At 39.3% G+C, this 12621-nt stretch overlaps 1 protein-coding gene across 1 annotated transcript; it reads left to right on the top strand.

Annotated features, from left to right (window-relative positions):
* The first annotated feature begins 1751 nt into the window (after positions 1 to 1751).
* On the top strand, positions 1752 to 10817 carry acat1 (acetyl-CoA acetyltransferase 1). The gene is made up of 12 exons (XM_073479538.1): positions 1752 to 1859; positions 2487 to 2534; positions 2633 to 2750; positions 2942 to 3037; positions 3554 to 3654; positions 5294 to 5437; positions 5670 to 5820; positions 5905 to 6000; positions 6175 to 6288; positions 6766 to 6830; positions 7935 to 8092; positions 10428 to 10817. Exons 1-12 carry the CDS (start codon positions 1809 to 1811, stop codon positions 10546 to 10548), a joined length of 1263 nt encoding a protein of 420 aa, XP_073335639.1. The 5' UTR covers positions 1752 to 1808; the 3' UTR covers positions 10549 to 10817.
* Positions 10818 to 12621: the final 1804 nt, after the last annotated feature.

The following is a 12621-nucleotide window of genomic DNA, read 5'->3' as shown; positions in this document are numbered from 1 at the left end:
TGTAGTGGACAAATGTGGAATGTAGAAAAACAGTGTACACAGTTAACTAATTTGTGGGTGCATATTTTGATTTTTTCACAGCAACAGGAACTGTCATTGAAGCAAAATGCATAATACCAGACCCAGCCGAACTTATCTACCACAGACCTGCACCTTAGAAATACATTATTTGAAAAAATAATTAGATAACCGACCTGTAGGCAACAACTATTTTCAATGTTTCTTCTTACATGCATCAATTCAAAGAGTGAAAATAAAATATAGAATGATGATCATGTTCAAGGGGAATCTGGAATTTCCAGCATGTGTTTGAACCCAGGCAAATTGGTAGACTATTTATCTTTCCACCATGCCCTAATAGCAGTTGCAAGCACATCCTTCCCACACACACTGTTAGTGTCTTAACTGGACAAGAGCACTATAGGTGGTGTGAGCTAATAAAAGAGAGATGTCTTGCTTATTCCTTTATTCAATAGGTTTACCAGCTAGTAACATGCTAACATGATATGTAGACATTAGGCTAGCTTCAAAACCTACAAGGAAAAGACATGACCTCTCACTCTGATGTCTGAACATGTCTGAACAGTGTGCACAGTCAATCAATCTGAGGGTGCAGATTTTGAATTTTTTAACTCCAACAGGAGCTGTCATTGAAGCAAAACACTCAGAACCAGGAGCTGCAATTCCAGTCCAGTGTCTAGCCCAGGGCTCTGCAACCAGCGGCTCTTTTGCCCCTCTGCAGTGGCTCCCTCTGGCTTTGACATTTTACATGAAAATGAATAATATATATTTTCTATTTTATCATCATCATTGTTTTAGGCCTAAAGTGTTTCTTGCATTCTCTGACAGTAAAAATGTGCAACCTACACAAAATTTTATCTGGTCTATCAAGTTGTGATTAATTGAATGATCCTGAGTTAATATGATTGTGTTTTATGATCAAGCCTGAGGGTTGATTGCTGTGGCTGGGGATAAAAAAGAAGGATTAACTCACACTGAAATGGACTAAAATAAAATTTAAACTCTCCTGTGTTTTCATTTATTTATTTTTTATTCATTTATTTTTTAAATCTAGGCTGCTGCTATGTTTTATTTATTATTAAATGAGGCTACTTTTTATTTTGTACATTTTCACAAACACAGGGAGGACTTTAGTAGGTCTGCATGTATAGTTCTGTATTGCTACTCTATTTCTATTTATTGGAGGCTAGTTCTTTTATTTCATAAATGCACCAAAACATGGCATCATTGAAATGGAAATGCAAAGTTCAAATACCTTATAGTGTAAGCATAAGTAGCCCACTGCACAGTTGCCACACCATGTGAAAATATAAATGAATGCTCATTCAGGCCTAGTTAAAAATCTTGATTGGCTAATTTAGACTTTCTAGGTTGCCTTACCTTCATTATAAGACACAAATATGTTTTGCAGCTCCAGACAGATTTTTTGCAAAAATGGCTGTTTTGATAGTAAAGGTTGCTGACCTTTACTAATTATTTGTTTAAATATATTAACATAAAAACATCAATTTATGAACGTTTACTTATTTAAATAGTTGTTTCATGTCTAGATGTGTATAAGAGCTTATATTTCGGAGTTAAATGTCTGGTGCAGTTTATATAATCGATTATATAACACGTATCATGATTTCATTGGTAAAACTACAACAACCATGATGCCCAGCCAGCGATGACGTAGAAGGGAACACACCTCTCACTATGATTGGCTGATGTATTTATCTCTTCGCTGCATGTCTGAAGGTGAAGCGGGTCCAACTCAGTGAGTCAGCCCTGTCTCTCAGTCCAAAATGTCATCCAGTGGACTTTTAAACATGCACGCTCAAATCTGTAAACGCCTGGTAAGTGAGAGTGTGTGAAACACAGTCAGTTTAGGTTTGTCTGTTATTGTTATGGCATAGGAATGCTAGTTGTAGCATTTGTTTGAATGGCTGTAAACAGAAGGCCTGGGTTAACTTGGAGCAGCTCAGCTAACCCTATTGTGTCTGCGTAGCGTCCTTGGCCAAAGTACAGTCTGAAAATATGTGATAACGGCTGCAGGTGACCCGGCTGCTTTAGTCGAGATATCTTATATAACAGCAAGGTCTGCTCCTCAACACAGTAACTGAGCAGAAACAATAAGAGCGACAACAACAGCTAGCTTAACTGTAAATGTAAACCTGAATAGGGTCAAGTTTACGGGTGAAAGGTATACGAATATATGACACGACACCTAGCTGCCTTAAATAACAATATTAGCCCATATGTCGTCACCAGGTTGCAAGTTAATGCTACCCTTTTGTCTGCCCTTCTCGGTAGCATAGCGTTAGCTAACGTGTTGCTAACGCTTCTCTACTAACTTAGAAGTCGATTAATTTGAGCCCAAACTGATTTTAATGGGCTTCAGGTGGAAATTGATTGGCTTTCGGAACATTGTGTCTGTCATGTATGTAAGATGAGTTAATCACATCATTATTCTGCCATTGTAGGCTCACAAGTACATCTCAAGAACATACACATCTCGCCCTTCGCTCAATGTAAGTAAGTTACAGAAACTGAAATTTGATATTGTTATCACAGTGACATGTTTGGACTGCAGACACTATAATGCAGACTTTTTCATGCATGGTTTCAGGAAGTCGTCATTGTCAGTGCGGTCCGCACTCCAATGGGCTCCTTCAGAGGCAGCCTGGCAGCAGTACCAGCCACCAAACTGGGCTCTATTGCCATCAAGGGAGCCATTGACAAAGCAGGTGTGTTCAGATGGTTCACTTTGTTTAGAGAAGACTATTTCCCTCCATGTAGTGCTTGATGTGAACCCAGCTGGTCATGCTCTTCACCAGATATGTGCATTTAGTGTTTTTGAGTTTCCCCACTCTCTGTTTCACTTGGTAGTGGATAGATGTGTGTTTTTGTGAGATGAATTGATGTTTCTTGTGTTTAGGAATCGCCCCTGAAGAGGTAAAGGAAGTCTACATGGGCAATGTGCTACAGGCAGGAGAAGGACAGGCCCCCACAAGACAAGCCTTGTTGGGAGCAGGTATGACTACACTGGTATACAGTACTTTCATCCTCATTCTGCATATTGGCAATGCACCAAAACATTGATTTTCAGAATCCAGCTCCACACGTGCTATTTTGACCAATCAGGAATGATTGAAACAGTTACGAAGATCAGGATTGTCATCTTTTCTACCTAAAAATTGTCTGAGAGCAGCAAGTGTTTTTGTATGCATTCATAATCTGAAAGCCACACATTATACATGCATGACAAAGGTTAAAGATATGAAAACCGAAAGCTTGCAGCTGCTAGCATGCACAAGGTTTGTCTCCAGCAGCTTAGAAAGGCCTCCGGTATCGTTATTAATAGAAAAAGTTCCAGGAAGGTTGGAAACTAATGTGAAAATACATTAGAAGCATAACAGCTGTTGAATTTCAACGATACAGTTCTCCTGTACGGGGATGACACACAAAAGCATAACTAAGTTACAAAATTCAGGAGATTTGAATTCAGTTTAGTTTTACAAATACAGTATGTCTCTGATTGTATCTTCAGGCTTGACCCTCGGCACGCCAGCAACAACCATCAACAAAGTCTGTGCCTCGGGGATGAAGTCCATCATGATGGCAGCTCAGAGTCTGATGTGTGGACACCAGGTAACTTAAAAATCAAACACACTCGCTCTTCTGTTTGCTAGATGCTGTTGGAAGGTACAGTGACAATGTATAATACTGTACATAAGTATTATATATAACACCAATCTGACAAGATAATGAAAAACCAAAGATAAACTTTGTTTACCATACACTGACAACTTATACAGGATTACAATATGGTCTTAACAGATTCACCTTGAGACTGAAACTACAAATCTTATAAACACCATATCAGACATTACTCTGATGTCACACTAAAGAATCTGACAAATTGTTATCATTTCATGGCCTCTCGATTGATCAGCAACTCAAAAGGTGATGGATAGTGACATCTGGAGGGGCATCGGGCCGTATTTCAAGGTAAAACAGCGTAGTTGATTACCCATTAGCTAATGTTAGTTTTCAACCACTTCCTAGCTAACAATACCGTTTGATTACGTCTCATGCGTTTCACTTCCTGGCTGAAATAAATGTGTCCACGATATACGTTGATAGTTTAGAATTAAGTTACGCCTTTCCTATCAAATCATTCATTCATTCATTCATTCATTCATTCATTTGAACCTTTAAATAGGACAGCGGACCTCATTTTCAGTGATGCCAAGCATGAACAGAGACATCAAGCAAACAAACAAAAGCAAACCAGATTAAAATAGAAACACAAACATACAAAACAACAACAGTAAAAGTTAAAGCAGTTACAGGCAATAGTGGATGGTTATTTAGCTAAGACATAAAGCATGCAAGTGATACAAAATAATTCAGTTTTAGCAAGAGATTCCATGAGACCGCAGCACCAACACTAAAAGCAGTTTTCTCAAGATTAGTTCTGGCACGAGGCACCTGAAGCAAAAGCCGGTCACTGGAGCGAGTTAAAGATTGACTAGAGTTCCATAGTGTAACCTAGATCTAATATATGATGGTAATTGTCCAATTGGGGCATTGAAGATAAACTGATACCAGTGATTATTACGTCTCTGACACAGAGAAGACCAACTGACCTTATCATAGAAGATGCAGTAAGTATTGTAGCTGTCTCCAGTAATGAATCTCAGGGCAGTGGTAGACTGAGTCTAAGGGCCTAAGTATGGAGGCAGCAGCATGTCCGTAAATTATGTCACCATAATCCAAAATTGCTATAAAAGTTAGTTTTTGGCTAGTTTTTCAGAGTCTGCAATACAATATACAATGGAATCATCGGCATAAAAATGGTCAGCAAGCCTTTTGTCAACAGCAGAAGCTCAGATTGTGTATTTCCGGACTTCACACACTGACGTACTGTTCACTATTAAGTGGTTGAATGCTAAGATTAGTTGTTGTCTAATGGAAGTTTATGGGTCATCAAATATACTGTTTTACCTTGAAATATGGTCCAATGTCGCTCCGCATTTCATTATCCATTGTCAACAATTTGTCAGATTCCCTATGTTTATACAACTTGCATACTGGAAGGAAGCAGTATGACATTTGACCTTCAAACCCTGAGCGTGATGTCAGAGGAAAATGGCTGCCTTGTGAATATGGTTTAAATCCTGTAAAACACCATAAGCTATAGAAAAGTGACCTTTTAGTGTCAGACAAACAATAGACTATAGTTGTCACTACAGATTAATGGATGGCTGTCTGCGTGTGATTTTAGGATGTGATGGTGGCCGGAGGCATGGAGAGCATGTCCAATGTACCCTATGTGATGTCCAGAGACACCCCAGCCTACGGAGGAGTGAGGATGGAAGACCTCATCGTCAAGGACGGACTCACTGATGTCTACAACAAATTCCACATGGTGACTATCAACTGCCTGTTTTGAATGTTTAATAATTTGAATAACTAATTTTGAAATGGAAGTTATATGTATATCCTAAACACACATTAACATAGCTGCTGCAGTACTCTGTGTGAAACAGAATGTGCATTTAGTAACATGTATTTTCATGCATTGGACCTATAAGAGGACCTACAAATGTCTCTGTCATTTCATCAGTCTCATATTTGACCTCCTCTTCTGTCTTTAACAGGGAAACTGTGCAGAGAACACAGCCAAGAACAGCAGCATCACCAGAGAGGAGCAGGACGCCTACGCCATCGGCTCATACAGCCGCAGCAAAGCAGCATACGAGTCTGGCATCCTGGCTAAGGAGATTGTACCTGTTAGCATTCCCCAGAGAGGTACAGAAAATTGCTCTAGGGTCAGTGACCTTGGTCATTTACTTTACATAGCACAGCATATCTGATATTGTTGCGGTTTTGTAGGTAAACCTGACGTGGTCGTGTCCGAGGATGAGGAGTGGAGACGGGTCGACTTCAGCAAAGTTCCCAAACTGAAGGCAGTTTTCCAAAAAGAGAATGGTAATGATGTAGCTGCCATTACATATATTAACTAATTCATCATGGTGATGATATTAAGCCACTTTTTTCTAATTAGACAGACTTGTAAAAGAGTAAAACATCCATGCTTCATACTTGAATCTCTGTTTTAATATATTTTGTTGTGATTGGTCACTTGCTTTTTTTTTTTTTTAGGAACGGTGACCGCAGCCAATGCCAGCACCCTGAACGATGGCGCAGCAGCGCTCGTTTTAATGACAGCAGATGCTGCAAAGAGACTCAACGTCACTCCACTGGCAAGAATTGTTTGTAAGCTTTACAAAAACACACACACATGCTAGACTGTGCTTAACTCTAGCCTAACTGGAATTTAATTTTTAAAACATGACAGCGATACAAATAAAAAGAATATAAAATCAGTATGCCAGTTGTAGTTGCAGTAATAGGTTTTTTTGGCTTTATTAGATTTATGTTTAGGCAGTTATAACAAAAAAAATATTCCTGCACTCTCCTATAAAGTCACAGGGAACAGGTACAGTGTAAAAGCCGTCATCAGGTTAAAACAGAAAAATTAAGAATGGATTTAACACTCTATTAGACATTTCAGTGCGACAGATTTCTCAACAAGCTGTGAGCTTGTGAGGTATCCTCATTAGTTTTTATTTTGATTAGCTTTTTGTTACCACATCATCGAAAAATTATGTTTTTTTTTTAAACTTTTACAGTTGTCATAGTTTGTTAAATTGACTGATTGATGTGTTTATATTGTCTTTTTGTTTTTCATAGCTTTTGCTGATGCTGCTGTTGCACCCATTGATTTCCCCATTGCCCCTGCATTTGCTGTACCAAAGGTGAGTATGGGCATGTAGTTAGTAGGGATGTCCCAATCGAGATTTTTGTCCCTAGTCCAAGTCCTTAAATATTGGGTATTTGTTGATACTTTGTGATACCCAAATGTTTATTAAATATCTATCTTTCTTCGAACACCTAAACACATTTTGATCCACACAATAGTTAATAAGCTTAAGTTAATGATGGATAAAAGTTTAAATGGGAGAATGTCACTTCTGAAACTGATGTGAAACGGTCTTATGGAGAGAGGATGTATCACTTTGTTGGAGTGTTTGGAAGGCTTGGCAGAGTGGAGAGCTCGACTGTGGCCCATAAAACCAACAACAGCCAAGTTCAGTGTTGGACTGTGATCGAGTTACTGACAGATATAACTTTATTACTTACAGAAATAATGTTAATTATTGACAGCTGATATGATCTGCCACTCGTGATATTTATCATTTAAATTGGTCAAAGTAGCGATCAGCACCAGCTCAAAATGAAGCTGTCTTGTTTTGTATACAGCTCTTTGCTGATAAGAGAGGAGAGATAACACATTCCTTTGCTTCTGAGTTTAGTTAATCAGTGTATTTTGCCTAATGTGTCTCACTCAATAGTGCTATCAAATCATTTTTCATATTTGCACACTCTTATTTTCACCTACATACGGAGCAGATTGCTCCCAGTGTAGAACCCAGCTATGTAACACCAGCAGGCTGAGGTGTAAAAAAGTTCAGCAAAGAAAGGATCAGATTGTGATGAGCTTGATTTTACCTGACACAGACCCATTAATTTATGCCTGGATCTGCCTGGAGACCGATCCTTGCAATCAGCTCAGGACATCCTCAGTAATTAGGCACTTTTGTGAGCTGCTTTCAGGGTTCTGCCTCAGTTTATATTTACTTTTTAAATGTCTTTTTATATGTGTATTGTGGTTAAACATGCATACAAAATATAATCCACTCAGTAGTTATACACAATAACTTGATGATTTGAAATATAGTTTGGTTGCAAGCCCAAAAGGGTAAAAGAGATGTCACCAAAATATGTGCTTCATTCTGAACCTCACTAACATAGTTTATGGATGCAGTTCTGAAAACATTTCCTTGGTGTGTGTTTGTCAGGTCCTGGATGCAGCGGGACTGAAGAAGGAAGATATTACCATGTGGGAGATCAACGAGGCCTTCAGCGTGGTTGCGCTGGCCAACATCAAGATGTTGGATATTGACCCTGCAAAAGTCAACGTCAACGGGGGAGCTGTGTCACTGGGACACCCCATTGGGTAAGTAGCTAAGAGCGACTCATACAGACTTAAGGAAGAGTTTTGAGATGGGACCTTAAACCTTTCGAGGAAGTAGTTTTTGGGTTGCCTTATTTGTATTACTTTACAGCTTTCACACATCTTTTGGACTCTGAACAGATCTTGAATTATGGCTTTTTATTTTTATAATGCCAGTTTATGATTTTTTGACCATGAGTGACCACAACAGGAAGCCTTCACTTAGCAACACTTCTCTGTGCCTCTCAGCATTTCCTTTTAGCATACCTTTGTGCTCACTTCAAACGAGGCACCATTATGTAGTGCTTCGTGCAACAGTAATAGGGAGTTTTGGGTTAAATTTGGCTATCAGTAATAATTAATGATTATTAGGGATAATTATTTATTATGATTAATAATAAGATCCAATTTACATTAGATCACCTCAGGGCACCACCCTTGAAGAAGGGAAAAGATAGCCAATTCACCAAATCAGTCTCGGAAAAGGTGCTAAACTGTTTGTCACTGATTAATAATTAACTTAATAAGTACAACCAATATTACCATAACAGCTAGTAATGATTGAAGGATTTTGGAGTTCTTGACAGAGTAGAGGTTGGCAACATTCACTATTGTACAATATTAAATAGGCAGCTTGAAGGTTCAAAAGTCTTTTATTTACACAAAGATGAAAACACACTAACTAACATGTACTATATACAGGTGTGTGTCTGTATGTGTGTGTCTGGCAGAACAAAGAAACAATGGTGGTCACTGATATCGTGTGTGTGTGTGTGTGTGTGTGTGTGTGTGTGTGTGTGTGTGTGTGGGTGTGGGTGTGGGGGGGGGGGGCCAGGTTGTAGAAGATGGTTGGTAGCATGCAAACACCCTGAGTCTGTGTATACCATCATTCGACTAACGTGGAATTAGCCGTCTAGGAAAGCAAACTACCAATAACCTGACCTCAGATCACAATAACACTCAAACAGTGGACACACATAAATTGAACACATATGCATTACATCAACCAGAGTTTAAAGTCCTGTGCTTAGCCGTGCTATGCTATGCTATCTAAGCCCAGTTCAACGTTACCAGTCTTTGAAGAAAAGGTGCTGGTGGTTGCAGGAGAACGTTGGGATTCCAATGTTGAATGCTGTTCTTGCTGTGCAAGGCCTGATGAACTGGGCACTCCTTTCCTTTGCAAGGATAGCAGCTCGGTGCTAACTTGCTTGGTGTTCCTCAGATTGTGAAGTTAGCTGGCAAGCTTTGTGTCGCAGCTGCTGGTGCTAACTGATCAGGAATACTGGCAGGACCTCATGTCGCTGCAGTGAGGAGAAGTTCTTTGGGCCTGCTGCAAATGCAGCTTGCAGCTCTCCACAGCTGTTAGGCCCAGAAGAAGAGATATTGAGGGCAGGCAGCCCCTGGGGGGAAGATGGAGAGGAGCCCTTGAGGATAAGAAGTCGAAGGAGTGGAGGGCGTTAGAGTAAGAGAGACTTGAGGAGAAGAGAGAGAGAGAACAAGGAAGGCGCTGGAGTTGGATCTGATCAGAGGGGGGGCCGGCACCCTGACCAATAGTAGCTCAAAGCTGAATTTTGCACCTAGGTGTGAAGAATGGGGGATTCTGGGACACTGGGTTCAGTTTAGAGTCCATTTTGAAATCCACAATGAATGACTTCATCTGTGGGTCCCAACACCTTCTACCAAAAAGTGTTTTTTTAGTGTTGTCATGATACTGGAATTTTCTTAATTCCATACCATGTGGAAAAGTTGACACAACATTGAGGGCAAACATTTTTTTGATTTTAACTTGAAGATAAATACAAAAAGGCTTGTGTGTTAAGCACAACAGCATTTAAGTTAATTTACTTCTGAACTTAGAGGAGTGGGAGTAAGCAATGTTGTGTGTGTGTGCGTGTGTGTGTGTGTGTGTGCGCGTGTGTGCGTGTGCATGCTTGCTGCTCGAGAGAGAGGGAACGAGCAGCCAGTACAAGTTGATGAATTCAAATGCGTACTGAAACTATGTCAAATATTCAGAATCGATGTGTGTAGACATATTGATACTTTCAGCCCATACCTGCTGTTTTTGAAGTGGCCCTAATTCTAAAATAGCGACCAATTGACAACCACTAAAATCGGCTTCTGCATCAGAGAGGACGGGTGAGGTGCTGTTGTGGAGCTTTATTTGTTCCAAACAACTTAAAATGTCTCTCCTCCTGTGCACTTTCCCTGAAAATATGTATTCAATAACAGCATTTTAGAAAAAAAGTTAATGAACTGGATTTGGCAAAATATAAATTTATGTACAAAAAAATATTCTAGATTACTTTGTATTTATATTCTCTTTCTCTTCTCCTATCAGGATGTCCGGAGCGAGAATCGTGGGTCACATGGTGCACCACCTGAAGTCAGGCCAGTACGGGCTGGCAGGCATCTGCAATGGAGGTGGTGGAGCTTCATCTATCGTGATCCAGAAACTGTAGGCAGCTTGATGGGAAGCTTCTCTCTCCCCAACACTCTAAGTTGATCTGTGTTCACTCCTTGTTGGCTCCAAATGGTTACTGTGAAGAATCTGTTTCAACTGACATAACAGTGGCCTTACTCAAACAGCAAAGTAGGAATCTACTCACATGACCTCATGACTCCAGTGATTGAAACACTCCTTTTGTTTGATCAAACCTTTTTCTGCAAGAAAAAAAGATTAATATTTAATCTGAAGTGAATGGTTGAATAAATAGTTTTTACGAAACAAGTGTGGTGTAATTGATTGGTTCTTGACTTTGAAGTTAATGGTCACTAAAGGTTACACTAATCTAAAGCAATGCAAGTTTCACAACCGGTAAAGATTACTCTAACAGTCACTGTAATTTCCAAGTTGGCCAGTAGATGCTGCAGTTTTCCTTGTAATGTTAAGGACACTCGTTCATGTTGCAGGAGAAAACATGTTAGCAGAATATTAAGCTGTGCTCATACTGCCTTTACAGAGCAGCTATTTGGATGTACTGACCCCAGTGTTGTAGTCAGGACCACTTAAACTGAGACCGAGTCAAGACCAAGAACTGCGCAAGTACCACACTGCATGACACACAACAAAATGTAGAACCTGCAAAAAGCCAGAAGGACCCCTAAACTTGATTTGAAAGATCTACATTCGCATGACAACACCCACAGAAGACGAATGAAAATTCATCTTCATTTGTATATACTGTATATTATGAGAGCCTGACCGATGTCTTGATTGGTAAATAGTATCAGTGGATATGTTTTCCGATATCGGTCGATATGAAACTTCTTGGTTCTACAGTGTGATGCAGATCAATATACTTGGGGTGATTTTTAATTCTTAAATTTGCAGTGAAGTTCACTGTTTCAGTGCTCTGATGTCATTTTAGACAATAAGGATATTGTGAAACTGTAAAATATCCTGCCTCTGTTACACATCTTTGTCACAACTGACTGATAACCAGATTTGAGCGATCACTACAAATAAATGTATCTATCGATTTATCAATATTGGAATTCTTTACTCCCTAATATCGACATTGGTAATTTTACTTTCTTTTCTGAGCAACAAATAAAACAGACACTAGGGGCTGAAATTAATGTAACCATTTTAATCAACACTCCTTTTCCATCTTTTACCATCCACCTAATACAAGAAAAGTTTTTGTGCAAGCATCAAGTTTTCTAGTTGACTTGTCTGATACACTATCCTTGACAACAGAAGGTATCAAACGAGTCAGAGTCCTCTTTATCTGGAGAGACGAGGTCCAGCGAAAATGTGGTTGAGTCCAAGATGAGACTTTCTAACATTAAATGATCCTATAAAAACAATAGACACAAGAGACACACCAACAATATTCTATACTTCTGTAGGTTATTTTTATCTTAAAGGATAAATTCAACCAGAAATGAAAAATGTAACCATTATCCACTCGCCCCCATGCTGATGGAAAGGTGGGTGAAGTTTCTTAGTCCACAAAACATTTCTGGAGCTTCACAGCAAAACGATGTAGCTTTCTCCTCAACAAATGAAGTAGATGGGGACTTGTTTAAAAATGTAAAAAAAAAAAAACAGCTGAAAAAAAACTAAACAAAGATGGCTCCAGTGTAATCAAAGTCCCCAGAAGCCCCAAGATCCCAAATTGATTTGAAAATATTGGATCCATTTTATGTTTTCTTCTAGTTCTTTTAAGTCCCCATCTACTTCTATGTTGTTTCATAATGAAGTGATGGGGATCTAGTGACACACTTGAAAAATGATTCTTAGTTGGTATATTCCATGTCAGGACATGTCTTTGGTGTGTCCAGTAAGTAATTTTAGATCACTGTAATGATGTAAATGTTGAAACATGTTATACAAAGGTTAAGCTGCTGTGACTCAGGATGACATTATGTTCCTCACAGTCTCTTACTGGGTGACTCTCGTCATTCATTCCTTCCTTTTCCTGTCGGCTGACACAGTCAAACATTGGGTTAAATATTAACAGGGTGTAAAAGTCCTTCAGCCCTCAGTATTTTTTTAAGCCCACTCGCCCATTTGTTTGGACGTTACT

The sequence above is a fragment of the Pagrus major genome, chromosome 13 (assembly GCF_040436345.1).
Source record: "Pagrus major chromosome 13, Pma_NU_1.0".
Lineage (NCBI taxonomy): Eukaryota > Metazoa > Chordata > Actinopteri > Spariformes > Sparidae > Pagrus > Pagrus major.
Note: the sequence above shows the minus strand (reverse complement) of the source record. Positions and strands in the feature narration are given on the sequence as shown.

Coding starts and splice junctions, on each gene's coding strand:
- acat1 (XM_073479538.1), top strand. CDS start 1,809: ATGTCATCCAGTGGACTTTTAAACATGCACGCTCAAATCTGTAAACGC. Junction 6,001..6,174: donor AGTTTTCCAAAAAGAGAATG/GTAATGATGTAG, acceptor TTTTTTTTTTAG/GAACGGTGACCGCAGCCAAT. Junction 6,831..7,934: donor CTGCATTTGCTGTACCAAAG/GTGAGTATGGGC, acceptor TGTGTTTGTCAG/GTCCTGGATGCAGCGGGACT.